The following is a 14,907-nucleotide window of genomic DNA, read 5'->3' as shown; positions in this document are numbered from 1 at the left end:
CTCCAGTTTTAACTTATTGCTTCTTCTAGAGTGTTGCTGTCCATATCGAAAGATGCATCCGCCCTGCTAATGTTGTTGGTGATCATTCCTTCATGGGGATGGATCAAGATATTTCCAGCCAAGAGGTCGAGCTCCATATTCACACCAATACACCGAGTCTGTGATGTCTGTGCGGCACTACACCAAAACATAAATAATGGAATTCTAATAAATCCAGAATTTCAAAAGAGCAGGAAGACAGTGAATTTAAATACGCATTTCTGGTTCTAAAAACACACACGTTCCTACATTCTTCCATTAAAACAAGACAAGGTATAACATTTTAAAGACTGCTTTATTTACTTAATCCTAGTAATATAATATAAACTGAGAAAGTTCTAAATAAATGTAGAAACTTTCTACCATATAAAGACCATAGTAAAATAGAAATAATAAAAGGCAACACAAAAAAGCACTTCAGAATGTAAAGCACGCAACATTTTTTTTATTACTTTGCATATTTTGTTCTTTAAACATTCTAAAAAAAAAGCTCACATTTCTGGTCAAGAAACTTACCTCAGTAGTGTACATGAAATGGTTTTGAAATAACTATTAGAAACCACATGAGTTTGTCTTACAAACACCTCACAAGCTGCCAACCAACATGCTGTCTTTCATGGTCAGCTTGGCTTCTGCACTGTAAGGATATTTTGTTTTAAACATAAAATATTAACATATGTAAAACACAGTCAGATTTGCATTATGCCATAATTTCGTGTTTAAAAAAATAATGACACGATGATGAAAATAACAAAAAAACAACAACCTGGAAACCCTCAAAGAATGCATTGTGCAGCTACAATGTGAAATTGGGAGTTTTGTCAGTCAGGGCTCTCTGCTCTGGCTGGTGGTTAATTCTAACAGGTACAAGTTAATTTATCCAAGTCTTCAAGTACACAAAAAAACAAATTGTGCACATATGTTCAACGAGACAACTCGTGGGACCGCCTGACAGCTGTCTTCCAGGTCCACCCAGCAGACCTTTAAATGTTTCCTATCATACACCATGACCACCACCAATGGTGACAAACCACTGCCATTTTGAGCCCATGTACATAAATAAGCACATCTTTGGCATGTACATGCACTGTACGGGTACACTGAAGCAGTTTGGAATCGTAAAAGATAACAGCTGGGATATTCTGGGGTTCTAAGTTGTGTTACCGGTCTCCCAAGAGGACCAGGGTTTGTAGTGCGACTGAGTCCACAGAAAGAGATACACATGGACCAGAGTGTTCTACCCACATCAAAAATAAATAGCACAGTTTTGTGATGGCCCCAAAATTAACATTAACCAAATGACTAAAATGTGTGACTTATTGAAAGGAAAAAAACCCATTTATTTTATAAAGACCGGTACACATTGCCGACATACAAGAAAAGTAGGGCCTCCATTATTCACCAACAGAGAATTGGCATATCAAACTATGGCACTGCATGGAGATTTGAGATATGGCCTCTGACAGCTAGGAGTCATCGAAATGTACCGGGAGAATACGCCAATACATTTTAAATGCAGCATCGTACGTTCTACATTGTAGATAAGCAACAGGTTTTTTGGGGCACTCAAGCCACCATCATGAAATGTGGCCCAAAAAAATGTGTGGCGAGTCCCAATTCCGCATAATCTTCACCAACCTATCATGGTGTGATCAAGGCACAAGTGCAACTATTCAAATACTGGGTAAGAGGCGCCACATTCTTTCAAAGAGTAACTGTGTTTTACATCACATGCAATAAACACAAAAAGCCTTTAAACAGGCTACAAAACACTGCAATAAAATATACACTTTCTAATGTGACAAACTGAATAACATTGAAATAAAATGGTTCTATTTGATGGCAAACCACATACCATAAAATGCAGCAACTTAAGACTTTAAAAATGCATATAATAAGATAATATATACAAACTTAACATGTTTGAGCACATGTTTAAAGTTACCCACATACCCCTAAGCCCTCCGAAATCTTTGAAGAAACATGATGAGAGACGAAAGAGTTAATAATGCAGTTGCTTCCTGCTGACAAGAGCTTGCAAGGTTGTTGTCTGAAGACATGCATTCTTTGTCACTACAACTTACACTTCAAAAGAATAAAATTAATGAGCATTTAAATGAAAACTAAGCACTACACTGGAAGATGAACACCATCAAGGCACCATCCATAATTAATTAATATGTTTCCTCACGAGCCTATGCAACAGTGACAGTCTATGGATGCTTGCCAAGACAATGACAGACTGACAAGGCCACCTCCCCACAGTAAAAAAAAAAAAAAAAAAAAAAAAAAGGACAAAAGTCCTGTGGGTCATGCTAAACCACAGATCTATCACACCCACGGGAGCAGTGTTCTTTTGTTTTATGATGTGACCTGGGTTCTGGTCTGGGTATATGGCTCGGTCCTTGTGTTTGGTTATTTGCCTTCCCACAGTAAGGCACGGCTAGGTTTGCATATGTGAGCTTTATTTGTATCTTCTGTGACAAGCCTACGAGGTCACACTTCATAAAAGAGAACCATGTTGTACAAGCTGCTATATGCGGAACATCCCCAGGCTTGTCCGATGGTGAGTGGTTTATTGCTACAAAGGGGACTTCTCTTCTTCCCATCTTCACCACCCTTGGCGATACTGTCATCCCTAAGCAGACAGCTTGAAAACGGGTCTCAGATGCGGCTTCGTCTAGATGAAAATGTCACACAATATCACGGTCCGAAGCTTGGGAAGCAGCCATCTTGTTTTTCTTTTTAAACACAGCAAACCAGTCAATCACATGGAAATGAGGCTCAGTTATAACAAGTGCAGCGGGACGGAGTGAACAAACATTTACCTAGTTTAAAGGACATACCTGAGTGAGGTATCTAAGGCACAGAACTGTTAGTGAGTGATCATGGTTACAGAAGACAAGGCAACAAGTTTCACAACACACACACACCCTAATTAACATGAAGAAGGCCTTACCCGTAGTGTGTGTTATCATAGTGGGGCAAGTAGGACTAGACCGGATGAGACAATATTGGTCTACTATTAAAAAAATTATCAGAATGACATGATCTTTCTCTTAATTAAAAAAAAATACATTGTTCAGTTCTACGTGCTAGAGGCAACAAGAAAATGACATCTTAAAAATGTTTGATGGCTCATAATCTGGAGCTGCAGTCCACAACCACACCGAGGCCCGGAGCTGTATTCCTCTCTGTTTGATGACGGAGTGGTTAGATCAAAGGTTGCTAGCCAGGGCAACCACTGAGTTGCAGGTAAAAATAGAAGTAGGCAACCAGAGGGCAGCTACAGGCTGGTCAAAGCATTTAGCACAGTGTGATGAGACTGCCGCCTGTTGCCTCCATTGCATTCAAAATACATGATGAAGAGGAAGAAATAGGGGAATTGACAGGGTCACATTGAGGAGCATACTCAATCGCACATGGTTCCTCAAACGCAACCAGTGTGTGCATGCCCTGGCCACGTTCACCTCTGTAGATGGGTTTCCCATACACCAGAGTGGATTTACGAAAGGCACTTAAGGGGCTTTGTGCAAAGATTGGTGATTGGCTAGAACTGCGAAGGCCGTTGGCGAGCATAGTTTTAAAATTGACAATGCACTGGAAGATTGTTTTGCATCGAGTGCAATGAAATATTGCATGCAGACATTAACACATCCATCAGAATGTGCCATAAAGCATTACCGTTTGTAATTGTCTGAGCAATCTTGCTCTTCAAGACTGAGTAGGTAGGCACATTCTAATCAGTCCTGCATGTAATGAACATGGCTGCATTGTCAGTTAAAGGTATGGGAATAAGTCTACAGATCTGCACCATTCAAGCCTTCCATTAAGTCATGGGAAAATGCTTCTCCCTTGCAAATGTGGCAAAGGCGCTGGAAAGGCTGGTCACGCAGATTATAGACAAAGAGAGGAATGACCACCTTTCTTCACAATGGAATATTGCACATCCGGCTTGCACCAGCACTCCTAGTTCAAAGTACAGCTCAGAAGAAGAGGATAACCTGTTCGCCCTTATCCTCCAGATAAGTGAATAAATCAGCATTTAGGCGCAGGAATGGAGTTTGGCAAAAATTCCACTTACAAGGACCAGGCCCAAATACAATTCATTTATTTCAGTTAGCTTTTGGAGTTTTCTTACCAAATTTAATCCTATTTTCCAGTATAACTTCATAAATAAGGTACCTTCTAAAAAAGTTTACTTTACTTAAAGGCGTTATTTTTAAATACCGACTATATTCTTTAAAATATATGTTTTGAGTTCGCCTAGCTGCTCAAATGCGATTTTTAATATATAGTTTATATATTATGAAGGCACCACAAAATATAAATCTCTGGAGTGCAGAAGTTACTACAAAATAGCCTTCATACCACAAATATGTTGAAATATATTGCTTTAAAAAAACACTATGGCACCAAACCACTGAATATAAATCGGTATAGATGAAAAATACAATATAAGACCAAGTACACACACCTCAATAAGAAATGCATTAATGCAGGCACCGGAGAATAAAAATGGGTCATACACGATAATATTCTTCACTTTCAGGCTTAGCATCAAACTTTACCAAGTCCAAACATTTTTGTAGGTTTTTATCTTCATAAATAATAAAGTGTTCCTTCAGTGTTTTCCTAACTGTTCTTGAGCAGTCCTAGTACGTCTGGTAGATGTCATGTATGGGCACCTGGAAGGTGGCTGCGGGGAATGCTTGAGGTATATAGCTGGCGTACCCTCCGTAGGCCGCTGCAGCCGCTGCGTTCTTGTGAAGGGCGGCAATGGTGGTGGGAGATGCAAATGGAAGGTAACTTGCACCATAAAAACCAGCAGCAGGAATCCTCTGGATATTGGGAGCCATTGTGTACACTGGTGTAAGTGGGCGTCCCTAGTAGGAGAGAAAATTATTTTACAGTTAGTCAGTTGAGGTACAGAAGCAGAATGGGCCAAAATCATATAACCATTGTTGATGCATTTTGTACATTTTCTGGAAATACAAATCCACACTCCCAAACACAACTGTACATTTCTTCTATCCAATGTCCTCGTTGAGATGTCCCCACAGATAAGTGTGACTGCAAGGCTGAGGGTCCCTGGCCGCCTCTGTAGCGGTTTCAGGAAAAGGGAAGTCTACTGGATTTTTGTCCTCAATACCTTTAAGTAGGGATTAAATAGTGAGATTCCGTGGGAGAATGCGATTGTTAATAATAGTGTAATGGGATGATTAAACTTAGTCCGGAATATCTCTCTATTTCCGCGATTGTACCTGTGAGAGATTTATCAATATATGCCAGTTCGCCCCCCTTTTGGATGCTAACCCGTTTGCGCATGCTAAAATTGGTCATACATTTGGCCCTAAGTTGTAATTTGAAGCCTACCTCATTAATATTCATGAGGTAGGTCAGGAAGTGACCACTCTGAATCGGAATTTAATGACCCAACCTATCAAAACAGAGGTCAGTTGGCTAAATTGCGTACTGATCTCAAAAATACTGGTCGCAAATAGTGACCAGTAATTAATACAATGAGCCATTTCAGGGGCAGCAAATAAAGCAAGACAGTGTCCAAACTTAAAAAGACCTGGGGAGATACTGAAGGTTTATGCTCAGGGAGGGATTGTGTGCATGTCTCTTTATTAGAATTTTCCATCTCCCATAAGAAGGGTAATCAAGTTCTGCTCAAAAAGTGGTCCCTAAAAGGCATAGAAAATGGACTTTGAAGGAATAAAGGTCTCGCTGGATTAGGTCTTAAATTGAGTGGCAGAACAATTCCTTTTCCTGTACCCAAATATTCCCTGTCTATTTTGGGGATAATGTGTACACTCATTACATTTCCAGGCTGTTCCCAAACCACTCAGGAAGATTTCAACCTTTGCACTTTAATCCAGATACAAATTAGTCTGACATGTCCATAGGATTTTCATCATTTGCACCTGTTTTCATAACTCCAGCATGGCCCTTGACTGTACAGTCAGAAGGGACAATGCTTTAGCTCATATATTCAACCACTATAATTAGCTTCTAATGTCTGGGTGCTTACCAATAGACTTGCATAGACCCAACTTCAGAGGCTCGATAAACAAATGACCATAGGCAGGATTTGCCAAGACTAAAACTCAATGTCTACAAAACGTGATTTTCTGAAAAAGAAAGGGTGATTATTTGGGACACTATTCTAAACCTGCTTATTTGGGCTTCCAACTGGCATTATATTCCAGGATCAAATCCTGCCCCACAGTTGGTTACTTTGTTTTTGCATTACTGCAAGGCAATTTTACTCTACCTACAGAGAAGTCCGAATTTAAGTAGCCCATGATGAACAATACAAACCAGATAATATTTCCCATGCAAGGCACAACATTCTTAAATGCCCCCATTTGATTTACAAACGAATAAAACTCTGATAAAAAAATCACTGCCGCAGTCCAGATCCTAAACGGGTAGGCCGCTAAAGTTACATTCGTTATCTTTAACCCCTCTTCAGTTGTTTATAGAATGCCACTGTACCAGAGAGTTGAAACAACGCGGACAACAAATTATCCTGCCTCAAACGAAGACATTTAAAGAATCACAAGATGCAGACAAAAATGTATCCATTCTATGGAATGTTGGTTCTAGGAAACAAAAGTTGATAGGAGTGGATTAACAACAAACAGACACACAAGGAATTCTTCCGGCACTGTCATATTGGGGTCTACATGCAGAATGAGAGTTCTGAAGCAAACATCGTTTCTGACCTGGAAACTCTGAGAAGCCTAAGTGCCCCATTTAGAGTTTGGCAGACAAAGGATGATTATATCCTCTGCCATCCCGACAACCCTACGAACAACTCTGTATACTGAGCTTCCTCCTTGGGTGTAGGGGTCATTTCTTTTCTTATCCCCTACTTCTAGTGTAGTGGCCTGGGTCAAAGGGCACTAGGACCCTGCACCCGAATTGTGGGAGAGGGGCATGAACCAGACACCACTTGTCAGGGAGTGGGGAGTGCATTGCGACAACAAGAGGGCATAGGGACAGACGTGCATGTGAGATCGAAGAAAAGAAATAAAGTATAATGAGCATCCTACCAGTCTCTGCGTGTTTTCCTGAAGAACACGACAACTGGCTAAGAGCAGGTGGGGTTGAAGGAACCACCAGAAGCTTGTGCCCCCTGCGACATCTTCCAAGCGAAGCCAAGAGCCCGCCCTGGTCTGCCGACCACACGGAGCGGATACGTGACGGCGGGAGTCCACCCCGGTCGCAAGGAACCGAAACTAGGAGCCTACCCTGGTCCGTCGTGTCCCCAAAGAAAACGCGAAGTCGGGTGCCCACCCAGATCGTGAGGAGAGCGGAGCCAGGAGCCCACCCATGTCCATGTGCGGAGGACTATAGCAACTTCGGAGCCCACCCCGGCCGCATAGAGGAAAGAAGGTGAGCAGAAAAGCAGCGGTGCACCTGGCCGTGACCACAGCCGACCGCCGACTGAACAGACAGCCCGAGCCTCCCGTGTGTAGATTTCAAGCTGAAATCTCACGAGAGTTCGGTGGCCATCTTGTAGTCAGGTGGGAAGGTCAATGGGATGCCGAGGAAGACCCGGTGGCCACTTTAAGGTCAGGCAATTGAAAGCAGAGCAGAAACCTTGGCGGCCTTCTTGGGGTCAGGTGGGAGAGCCAAATAAGGAACTCGGAAAGGCCAGGCGGCCATTTTGAAGTCCGGCTACTCAGGGAAAGGGCCCAAAAGAAGTCAAAAAAGCAGATATAAAGGGAAACAACTACAACAGAAGGGGAAAGAAAGGAAATTAAGGAGAAAATAAAAGAATATCAAGACTGTAAGGTGAAAGAAAGGAAGGTTAATACAGAAAGGAAAATAAAAAAAGAACTACACACAGCTTAAGAAGGTCTGTATAACAACAAATTGATGGAAAACGTAAGCGAAAAGAATAGCGCAAATGCAACTTCACAGACCACTAACGTTCAGTTTGTCGGAACCACAAACAGGCATTCGGTGGGAAAGATGGATAAGGCAATTCGAACTATACATGCGTGCCTGCACGGCATATACAGATGAACAGAACATAGACGTGTTCCTAAACTTTGATGGTGATGAGGTGAGGACCTGTGGATTACTTTTCCCCAGGATCAAAAACAGCAGCATACAAAGGACTAATAGTGTCTGACAGACAAATTTGACCCGCAAAGAAATGCAGATTTCGAGAGGTACACGTTCAACACCACGTGTCAACTAGCAGAGGAATCCCTCACCGATTTTGCAACTAGACTGCGTAAACTAGTAACATACTCCGAATTTGACAATGAACAAGCAATACGACTGAGCATCATTGAAGGCATTCAGTCAGTTGAATTCCGCACAAGAATTCTAAAGGAACCTTCCTCGCTTGAGAAAATACTAACCATGGCCCGGGCGGAAGCAAGAGCGACAACACATGCGAGACAGATGGAACTGGGAAAGGCAACAAGAGTGGAACAAGCAAACTGTGTAACTGGAAATGTCAAAAAGTTAGAAAATACACCACCACCAGGAAAGGAGCAAGAGAGAACGTGCTATCGATGCAGACTTGAATTTCCACATACCAGAGCATGCCCGGCAATGGGCCACAGATGCAGAAAATGCAACAGAGAAAAACATTTTGCAAGCGCCTGCATGAGCGGACAATTTAGAAGTGAGCTTGGTAGACAGGCAAGATCATGGACAGTGACGAGCAGATATGCAAGGCACATGGAAACAGAGAATCGCAGCCCCTCAGCTGAATCAAATGGAGCAACCACGCCAGAGGATGCGGAACAACTTTATCTGCTGTCAGATGACCCAGCAGAAGCCCGCACGCCAGAACACAGTCATCTCGTAGAAAAACATCAGATAAAGAAAACAGCGACAGTAAACATTGAAGTAGGAAGACACAGCACAATTTTCGTGTTAGATAGTGGAGCTACATGCAACATCATGTGCATGTCATAATATGAGAAGATGAGTGAAACCACCACTATCACCGTCCACTGTTGATGTCTGCACCTGGGGTTCAAGAAAACCAGTAGTGAACATGGGGAAGTTCACAATGACATTAACTTACAAAGAAAGGTCAATCAAAGAGGAAATCAACGTACTACGAGGGGACATTCCCACACCCTGCCTGCTAAGCAACGTTACAGCACAAGTGATGAGGCTCCTATCAATGACCTGCAAATCAGAAAGACAGAACATTCTGAGAGAGCATCCGGCCATACTAAAAGGGCCGGTCAAACTAAAAGAAAAAATAAATAACGCTGCATATCAATGAAGCGATAAAAACTATGGCTCAACATCACTTAACAGTGCCCATACATTTACAAACACAGGTGGAATACAAAGCCTGCTGGCAAAGGACATCATAGAACCAGCCAACGAACCGACTCAATGGGTGTCTCCAATAGTAGCAGTGCCAAAGAAGAACACCTCAAAGATTCGCATATGCGTGGATATAAGAGTACCAAACACGGCAATTGAGAGAGAAAGGCACCCCGGACCTCATCTCAATGACATGATCAGCTGTCTTACTGGCGCATGCAGATTTTCAAAACTAGACCTGTGCAAAGGATACCATCAGCTGTAGCTTGACCAGCAATCACAGTACATCACTACCTTCTCCACACACACTGGTCTATTTCGCTACAAACTTCTCAGTTTTGGAATATCATCAGCAGCAGAGATATTTCAAGAGATCATAAGGCAAGAAATAAGGCAAGTGAAGAACAGTTTGAACTACAGTGATGACATCCTGGTGTTCGGCCGTTCAGATGAAGAACACAACAAGGCCCTACGTGAAGTCTGCAAACAGTTCGAACAAGCAGGACTGACTCTTAATGAAAACAAGTGCGAACTGGGGGAGAAACAAACTAGTGTTCTTTGGTCACATCTTCTCAAAAAAAGGTACGAGGCCGGACCCCAGCAAAATGGAGACACTGGAAAAGGCAAAACCTTCAACAGAAGTAGCGGAAGTGAGGTAATTTCTTGGTCTAGCAAGCTACTGTGCTCGCTAAATAAAAGACTGCCACCATAAGCACACCTGAGGGATCTAACAAAGCAGGGTCAGAAGTTTCTCTGAACACAGGAATGCAATAAGGCGTTTGAGGCAATTAGAAACGCAGTAATGGCTGTGGAACACCTTGCCTATTTTGACCAATCGCTATGCGCTGAGCTGACCGTGGACGCCAGCCCGGTAGGGTTAGGAACAATCCTAGTACAACACATGCCTGGGAGAGTCTCATCGCGGAAAATTGTCGCATATGCAAGCAAAGGTTTGTCTGATATCGAAAGGGCATACTCCCAGTCAGAGAAGGAAAGCCTAGCAGTGGTATGGGCGTGTGAACACTACCAAATGTTCATCTACGGGAAGCCATTTACCATCGTAACAGACCTTCAGGCCCTAGTGACAATATATGGAAATCCAAATGCAAAGATACCGCCATGCAGTGAACGATGGGGAATAAGACTGATGGACTAGGGTTTCAAGATCGTGCATAAGCCGGGAAAAGAATACAACCCATCTGACAACATGTCACAACATCCCTTACCACAGACACCAGAAAACACGTCAATGGCAGAGGAATATCTCAATTTTGTGTTAAGGCAAACACTCCTGCACCCATAACAATCGCAGAGCTAGAACAAGAGACAGCGAAGGATGCCACATTGCAAGCAGTGAAAATGACAACACGACTGCAGAGATGGAGACACAAACAGCAACAGCGCTGTGGGAGAAGGAGTCAACAGGGAAGAAATGCTGGCATTCAAAAACATATACGAGGAACTCTCAGAGACAGAAAAAGGAATCATACTATGAGATACAAGGATAGTCATGCCAAATGCACTGCGACGGTAGACTGTAAATTTAGCACATGAGCCCCACAGAGGCATGGTAGCAACAAAAAAATTGCTACGGGAGAAAGTATGGTTCCCAGGCCTGGTTGGACTGGTGGAGAATACCATCATAAATTGTCACATATGCCAAATAACAAGATGACCAGCCAAGCAAGAACAGCTACAAATGTCGGAGCTTCCAGGGGCAGTGTGGACAACGTTGGAAGCAGACTTCTATGGGCCACTGGACACGGGAAACTACTTGCTGGTGGTCATTGATGAATACTCCAGATTTCCTATAGTGCGACAACATCAGTGACGCGACGTTGCCGGTACATGACGACATATTTGCAGCCTGCGACAAACAGTGAAGACAGACAATGGTCCTCTCTTCTATGGGGAGGAGATTCGCAAATTCATAAACTATCTATGAATTCACCACCAGCAAATAACGCCTCTGTGGTCACAAGCAATCAGCATGGTGGAGAGGTTCATGGCGAACATAAAGAAAGCTTTACAAAGAGCAAAGCTAGCACAGATCTCCATAAGGCAAGCACTCTGTCAAATACGAAGAGACTATTGAAACACACCCCACAGCTCCACAGGACGATGTCCAACAGAACTAGTGCTAGGAAGGACAAGCAGGACAAGACTGCCCCAACTAGAAGCAAAGGCGCCACCAGATCACGACAGCATCGCAGCAAGAGACCAGGAGGTGAAAAACAAGATGAAATTCTACATGGAAGCCAGGAGACATGCCACTCAATCGCACCTGAAGCCAGGGGACGCAGTAGTGGTGTGCCAACGGCAGTCAAGAAAATCAGATGTCCAATAACAAGCATCAAGGGGCCAATGATAACCGCTGCATCGGGACCCTACCGTATCACCAGAAACAGTTCTCACTTCAAGGAACTAAAGACAATGGATGAAGACGGAGGAGACACAACAACGGACAACAAAACACATGAAAAAGAGGAAGCTATGGACGGCAAGGAAAGAAGGACAGACCATGGTGAGAGACAAGAGGACGGATCACAGAGGGAAGCAGAAGGAGCATGTCCAAGAAGAGTGAGCAAAAGGCCAAAAATACTGATTAAGGAAATGTAAAGACTGATTGAGGAAGTGTAACGATGGGGATCATCTTTCTCTCACTAACTTGCTATCATTTCTTTCCACAAGGGGGGAGATGTAGTGACCTGGGTCAGAGGGCACTAGGACCCTGCACCCGAATTGTGGCAGGGGGCATGAACCGGACACCACTTCTGATCAGGGAGTGGGGAGGGCATTGCGAAGACAAGAGAGAACAGGGACAGACGTGCATATGGGCACAAGAACGAAGAAAAGAAATAAAGTAGATTGAGCATCCTAACGGTCTCTGTGTGTTTTCCTGAAGAAGAACACGACAGCTAGGATTTTCCTTGCGATGCTGGACAGGAAACAAAAAAGCTTATTCACCTGCCACCCTAAATAGAGTGGTCGGTGTAAATATTTCCTCCAATGACCCCTACTCTGTCAGAGGAATGATTCTGTCTACTGAACCCATTGGGCCCGACTCTAAATGAGGCGGTGCACCATCAGTTTGATGGACGGGGCACACCGCTGCATTTGCTAGACCACATCTGTTTGTCCAACTAATCGGCAACTTATGCTAATGGTTAGAAGCCACAGAAGATCATTTCATTAAAGTAGGTAGAAGGCTCATTACCATTTCCAGGGTTGGTCTGTGACAGAAAAAAAAGGTCTGGCCACCAAAATGAAATTGGTTCCCATTAATTAATTAGATAGCTACAAAAAAGTGGCCCGTGTTTGCAAATTGGAGCAGTTTAGAGCTTGTAAAGATGCTGCATAAGTGTTTTGCCAGGTAAGTAAGGCAGCATTAAATTGTTCTGTCTGCAGGAAATATTTGTTTCAGAATCAGGTAAATCAACAGTAAAATCCAGCCCACCAGACCATAAAACTGGCCCACAAATTGCCAAAAAAAGTCCACACACTGACCTGTCAGACCAGTCCTTAAGGCACTGGCGGACTGCCCTATAGGCCAGTCGGACCGTGATATTTTCCAATAAATAACTGCACAAAGTTTGAATTGTGCAGAGGGGTCTGAAGTTATCATTTTCTCCGCCACTTCACTGCGGACACTTTTTGAGTCAATAAGTTAAGTGTATTTTCAGATGACCCGGTATTAAGGTGTACTATCCATAGTGGTTTTCGGGATACTCCTATGTAGGCTACAGCATCAGTGAAGAAAAGTGTTGTTTTTGCCATGGTATCCATGATTACCGAGTGAGAACAAAAATGTTGCTAGTGCATGGAAGTGGGTCTCCTCTATCTAACTTGCATGTGCAAGAAGCACCTGAGGTTTGAAATGCATTCCTGCTCTAAAGATGCAGCTCATACGGTTACTGGTGATAGCTGATGGTAAAACAATAAGTTGATGGCAATCCACAATCTCAGCTCAACAAAATATTGATCAATACACTTCACAACTTTTGCAGGTCTCCGATTTCCCTTTAAAAACTTTCCAGACACCACACGTATGGCAGGATCAGTTTAACTTCTCATAAAGAACATAAACTTCTGATTTAGGAGTCTGGCTGCCTGTAATGAGCTATATAGGCTTCAAACAATGTTGAGCAACGCATGGCAGCTTCCCAAAACCCTTCTTGCAAAAAAATATCGACCTGGTAACATAACCAATTTTTTATAGAACCAATGCATTGATCTGCCTCTTTGCTACACCCATGAATTGCCCACTGCAATTGTGCCCAACCTCTCACTGGCATTTACTATACGTGCAATGCGTTGTTGCATTGTTGGGCTCAATTCCAAATGTTAGTTGCTAATGCCATGGCAAATATAATGAGAACATGAATGGTGGGTAAGAAAGGCCATGCCAACCCATGCAGATTGCCTTCATTTCTTTGCCGTTGCTTCCTTTGCATCTGATCTTTTCTGACCCTTTCCACACCTTTTCAAATTGGAGTCCATTTCCCACTATCTACTTATACACCTGTCTTTTAGCAAATGAATCCTTTCTTGGTGTCTCTAGTCTGGCAGATATCATCATAGCCATTTATGTTCGTGACTATGACTTAAAACCAAGAACATTTTTGATTCAGACATTAGTAAGTGCAGAGGTTACTTTATATTATCATTTAAATGCTGCCCACTAAGTATGCACTAATTCACACCACACACATTCACTTGCATGCACCACGCATGGTGGATAAGTTATAAAAAGCACAAGGTTTAGGGAACTTACCTGAAAAGGTGGAGGGGTTGAAACAGATGGGATACCCGCTGCTGCGGCTGCAGCTGCTGCGACCGCTGCACTGGTTGGATCGGTCTGAACTGCAATCGGGCTCATCATATGATCCATAGCATGTATTTTGCCCTCTTCCATCAACTTGGCTGCGGATGCTGCCGGAAATACGGAGTACTGGCCCGTAAGAGTGGGGATTGCCACTATGAAAGATCACATTAACGAGTTACCAACATGAAAGACTAACCATTTTTTACTAACAAAGCTCTCATACATAATTGAAGAGCTGATACCCATCTAATCTAGTGCTCCACTTCAAATGATCAATATTTCTCAAAATCTGGACGTTCCAGTGCAATCAATATCTTGCTCAATTCTTTAGCTTATGGTGCTACAATACAGAGCCAGGTACAGTCTTATAATACCCCACCCTTCATCTTTTTCCCCACATAGTGCTTGTGCTACTGTGCATTAGACCTCCCACCATTTCAGAGATATTGTGTGTCATAATTTACCATGGAAACATGAAATGGACGCTAAAGCAACATTTTAGATCACTATCAGATATGTACTGCTGACACAACTAACATGTCTGAAAGCACGTGCACCTAGATATTTTTAAGACACCACTACACCTTCCATTCCAATAAATTGGTGTTAAAGGCATCATTCTGAACTCACAGTCACCACTGTCTCTCCATCATCCCATTTACAAAATTTCCAGACTACACGCATGAACATTTTCATACTGGGTTAGTCCTAGCAGACGTGAAGCA

General features: G+C 42.9%; 1 protein-coding gene across 33 annotated transcripts in view; it reads right to left on the bottom strand.

The window, feature by feature from the left end:
- Nucleotides 1–315: 315 nt before the first annotated feature.
- The window catches only part of RBM47 (RNA binding motif protein 47), a 405,432-nt gene continuing 390,840 nt past the window's right edge, over nucleotides 316–14,907 (bottom strand). For all 33 annotated transcript variants that reach the window (XM_078678278.1, XM_078678300.1, XM_078678287.1 and 30 more), the window contains 2 exons: nucleotides 14,132–14,334; nucleotides 316–4,925 (listed from right to left, as the gene is read on the bottom strand). In XM_078678278.1, the coding sequence (XP_078534404.1) occupies nucleotides 4,695–4,925; nucleotides 14,132–14,334 (434 nt within the window). In that variant the 3' untranslated portion in view covers nucleotides 316–4,694. The remainder of the gene's footprint in view (nucleotides 4,926–14,131; nucleotides 14,335–14,907) is intronic.

This window comes from Lissotriton helveticus, chromosome 2_2 (assembly GCF_964261635.1).
Source record: "Lissotriton helveticus chromosome 2_2, aLisHel1.1, whole genome shotgun sequence".
Lineage (NCBI taxonomy): Eukaryota > Metazoa > Chordata > Amphibia > Caudata > Salamandridae > Lissotriton > Lissotriton helveticus.
Note: the sequence above shows the minus strand (reverse complement) of the source record. Positions and strands in the feature narration are given on the sequence as shown.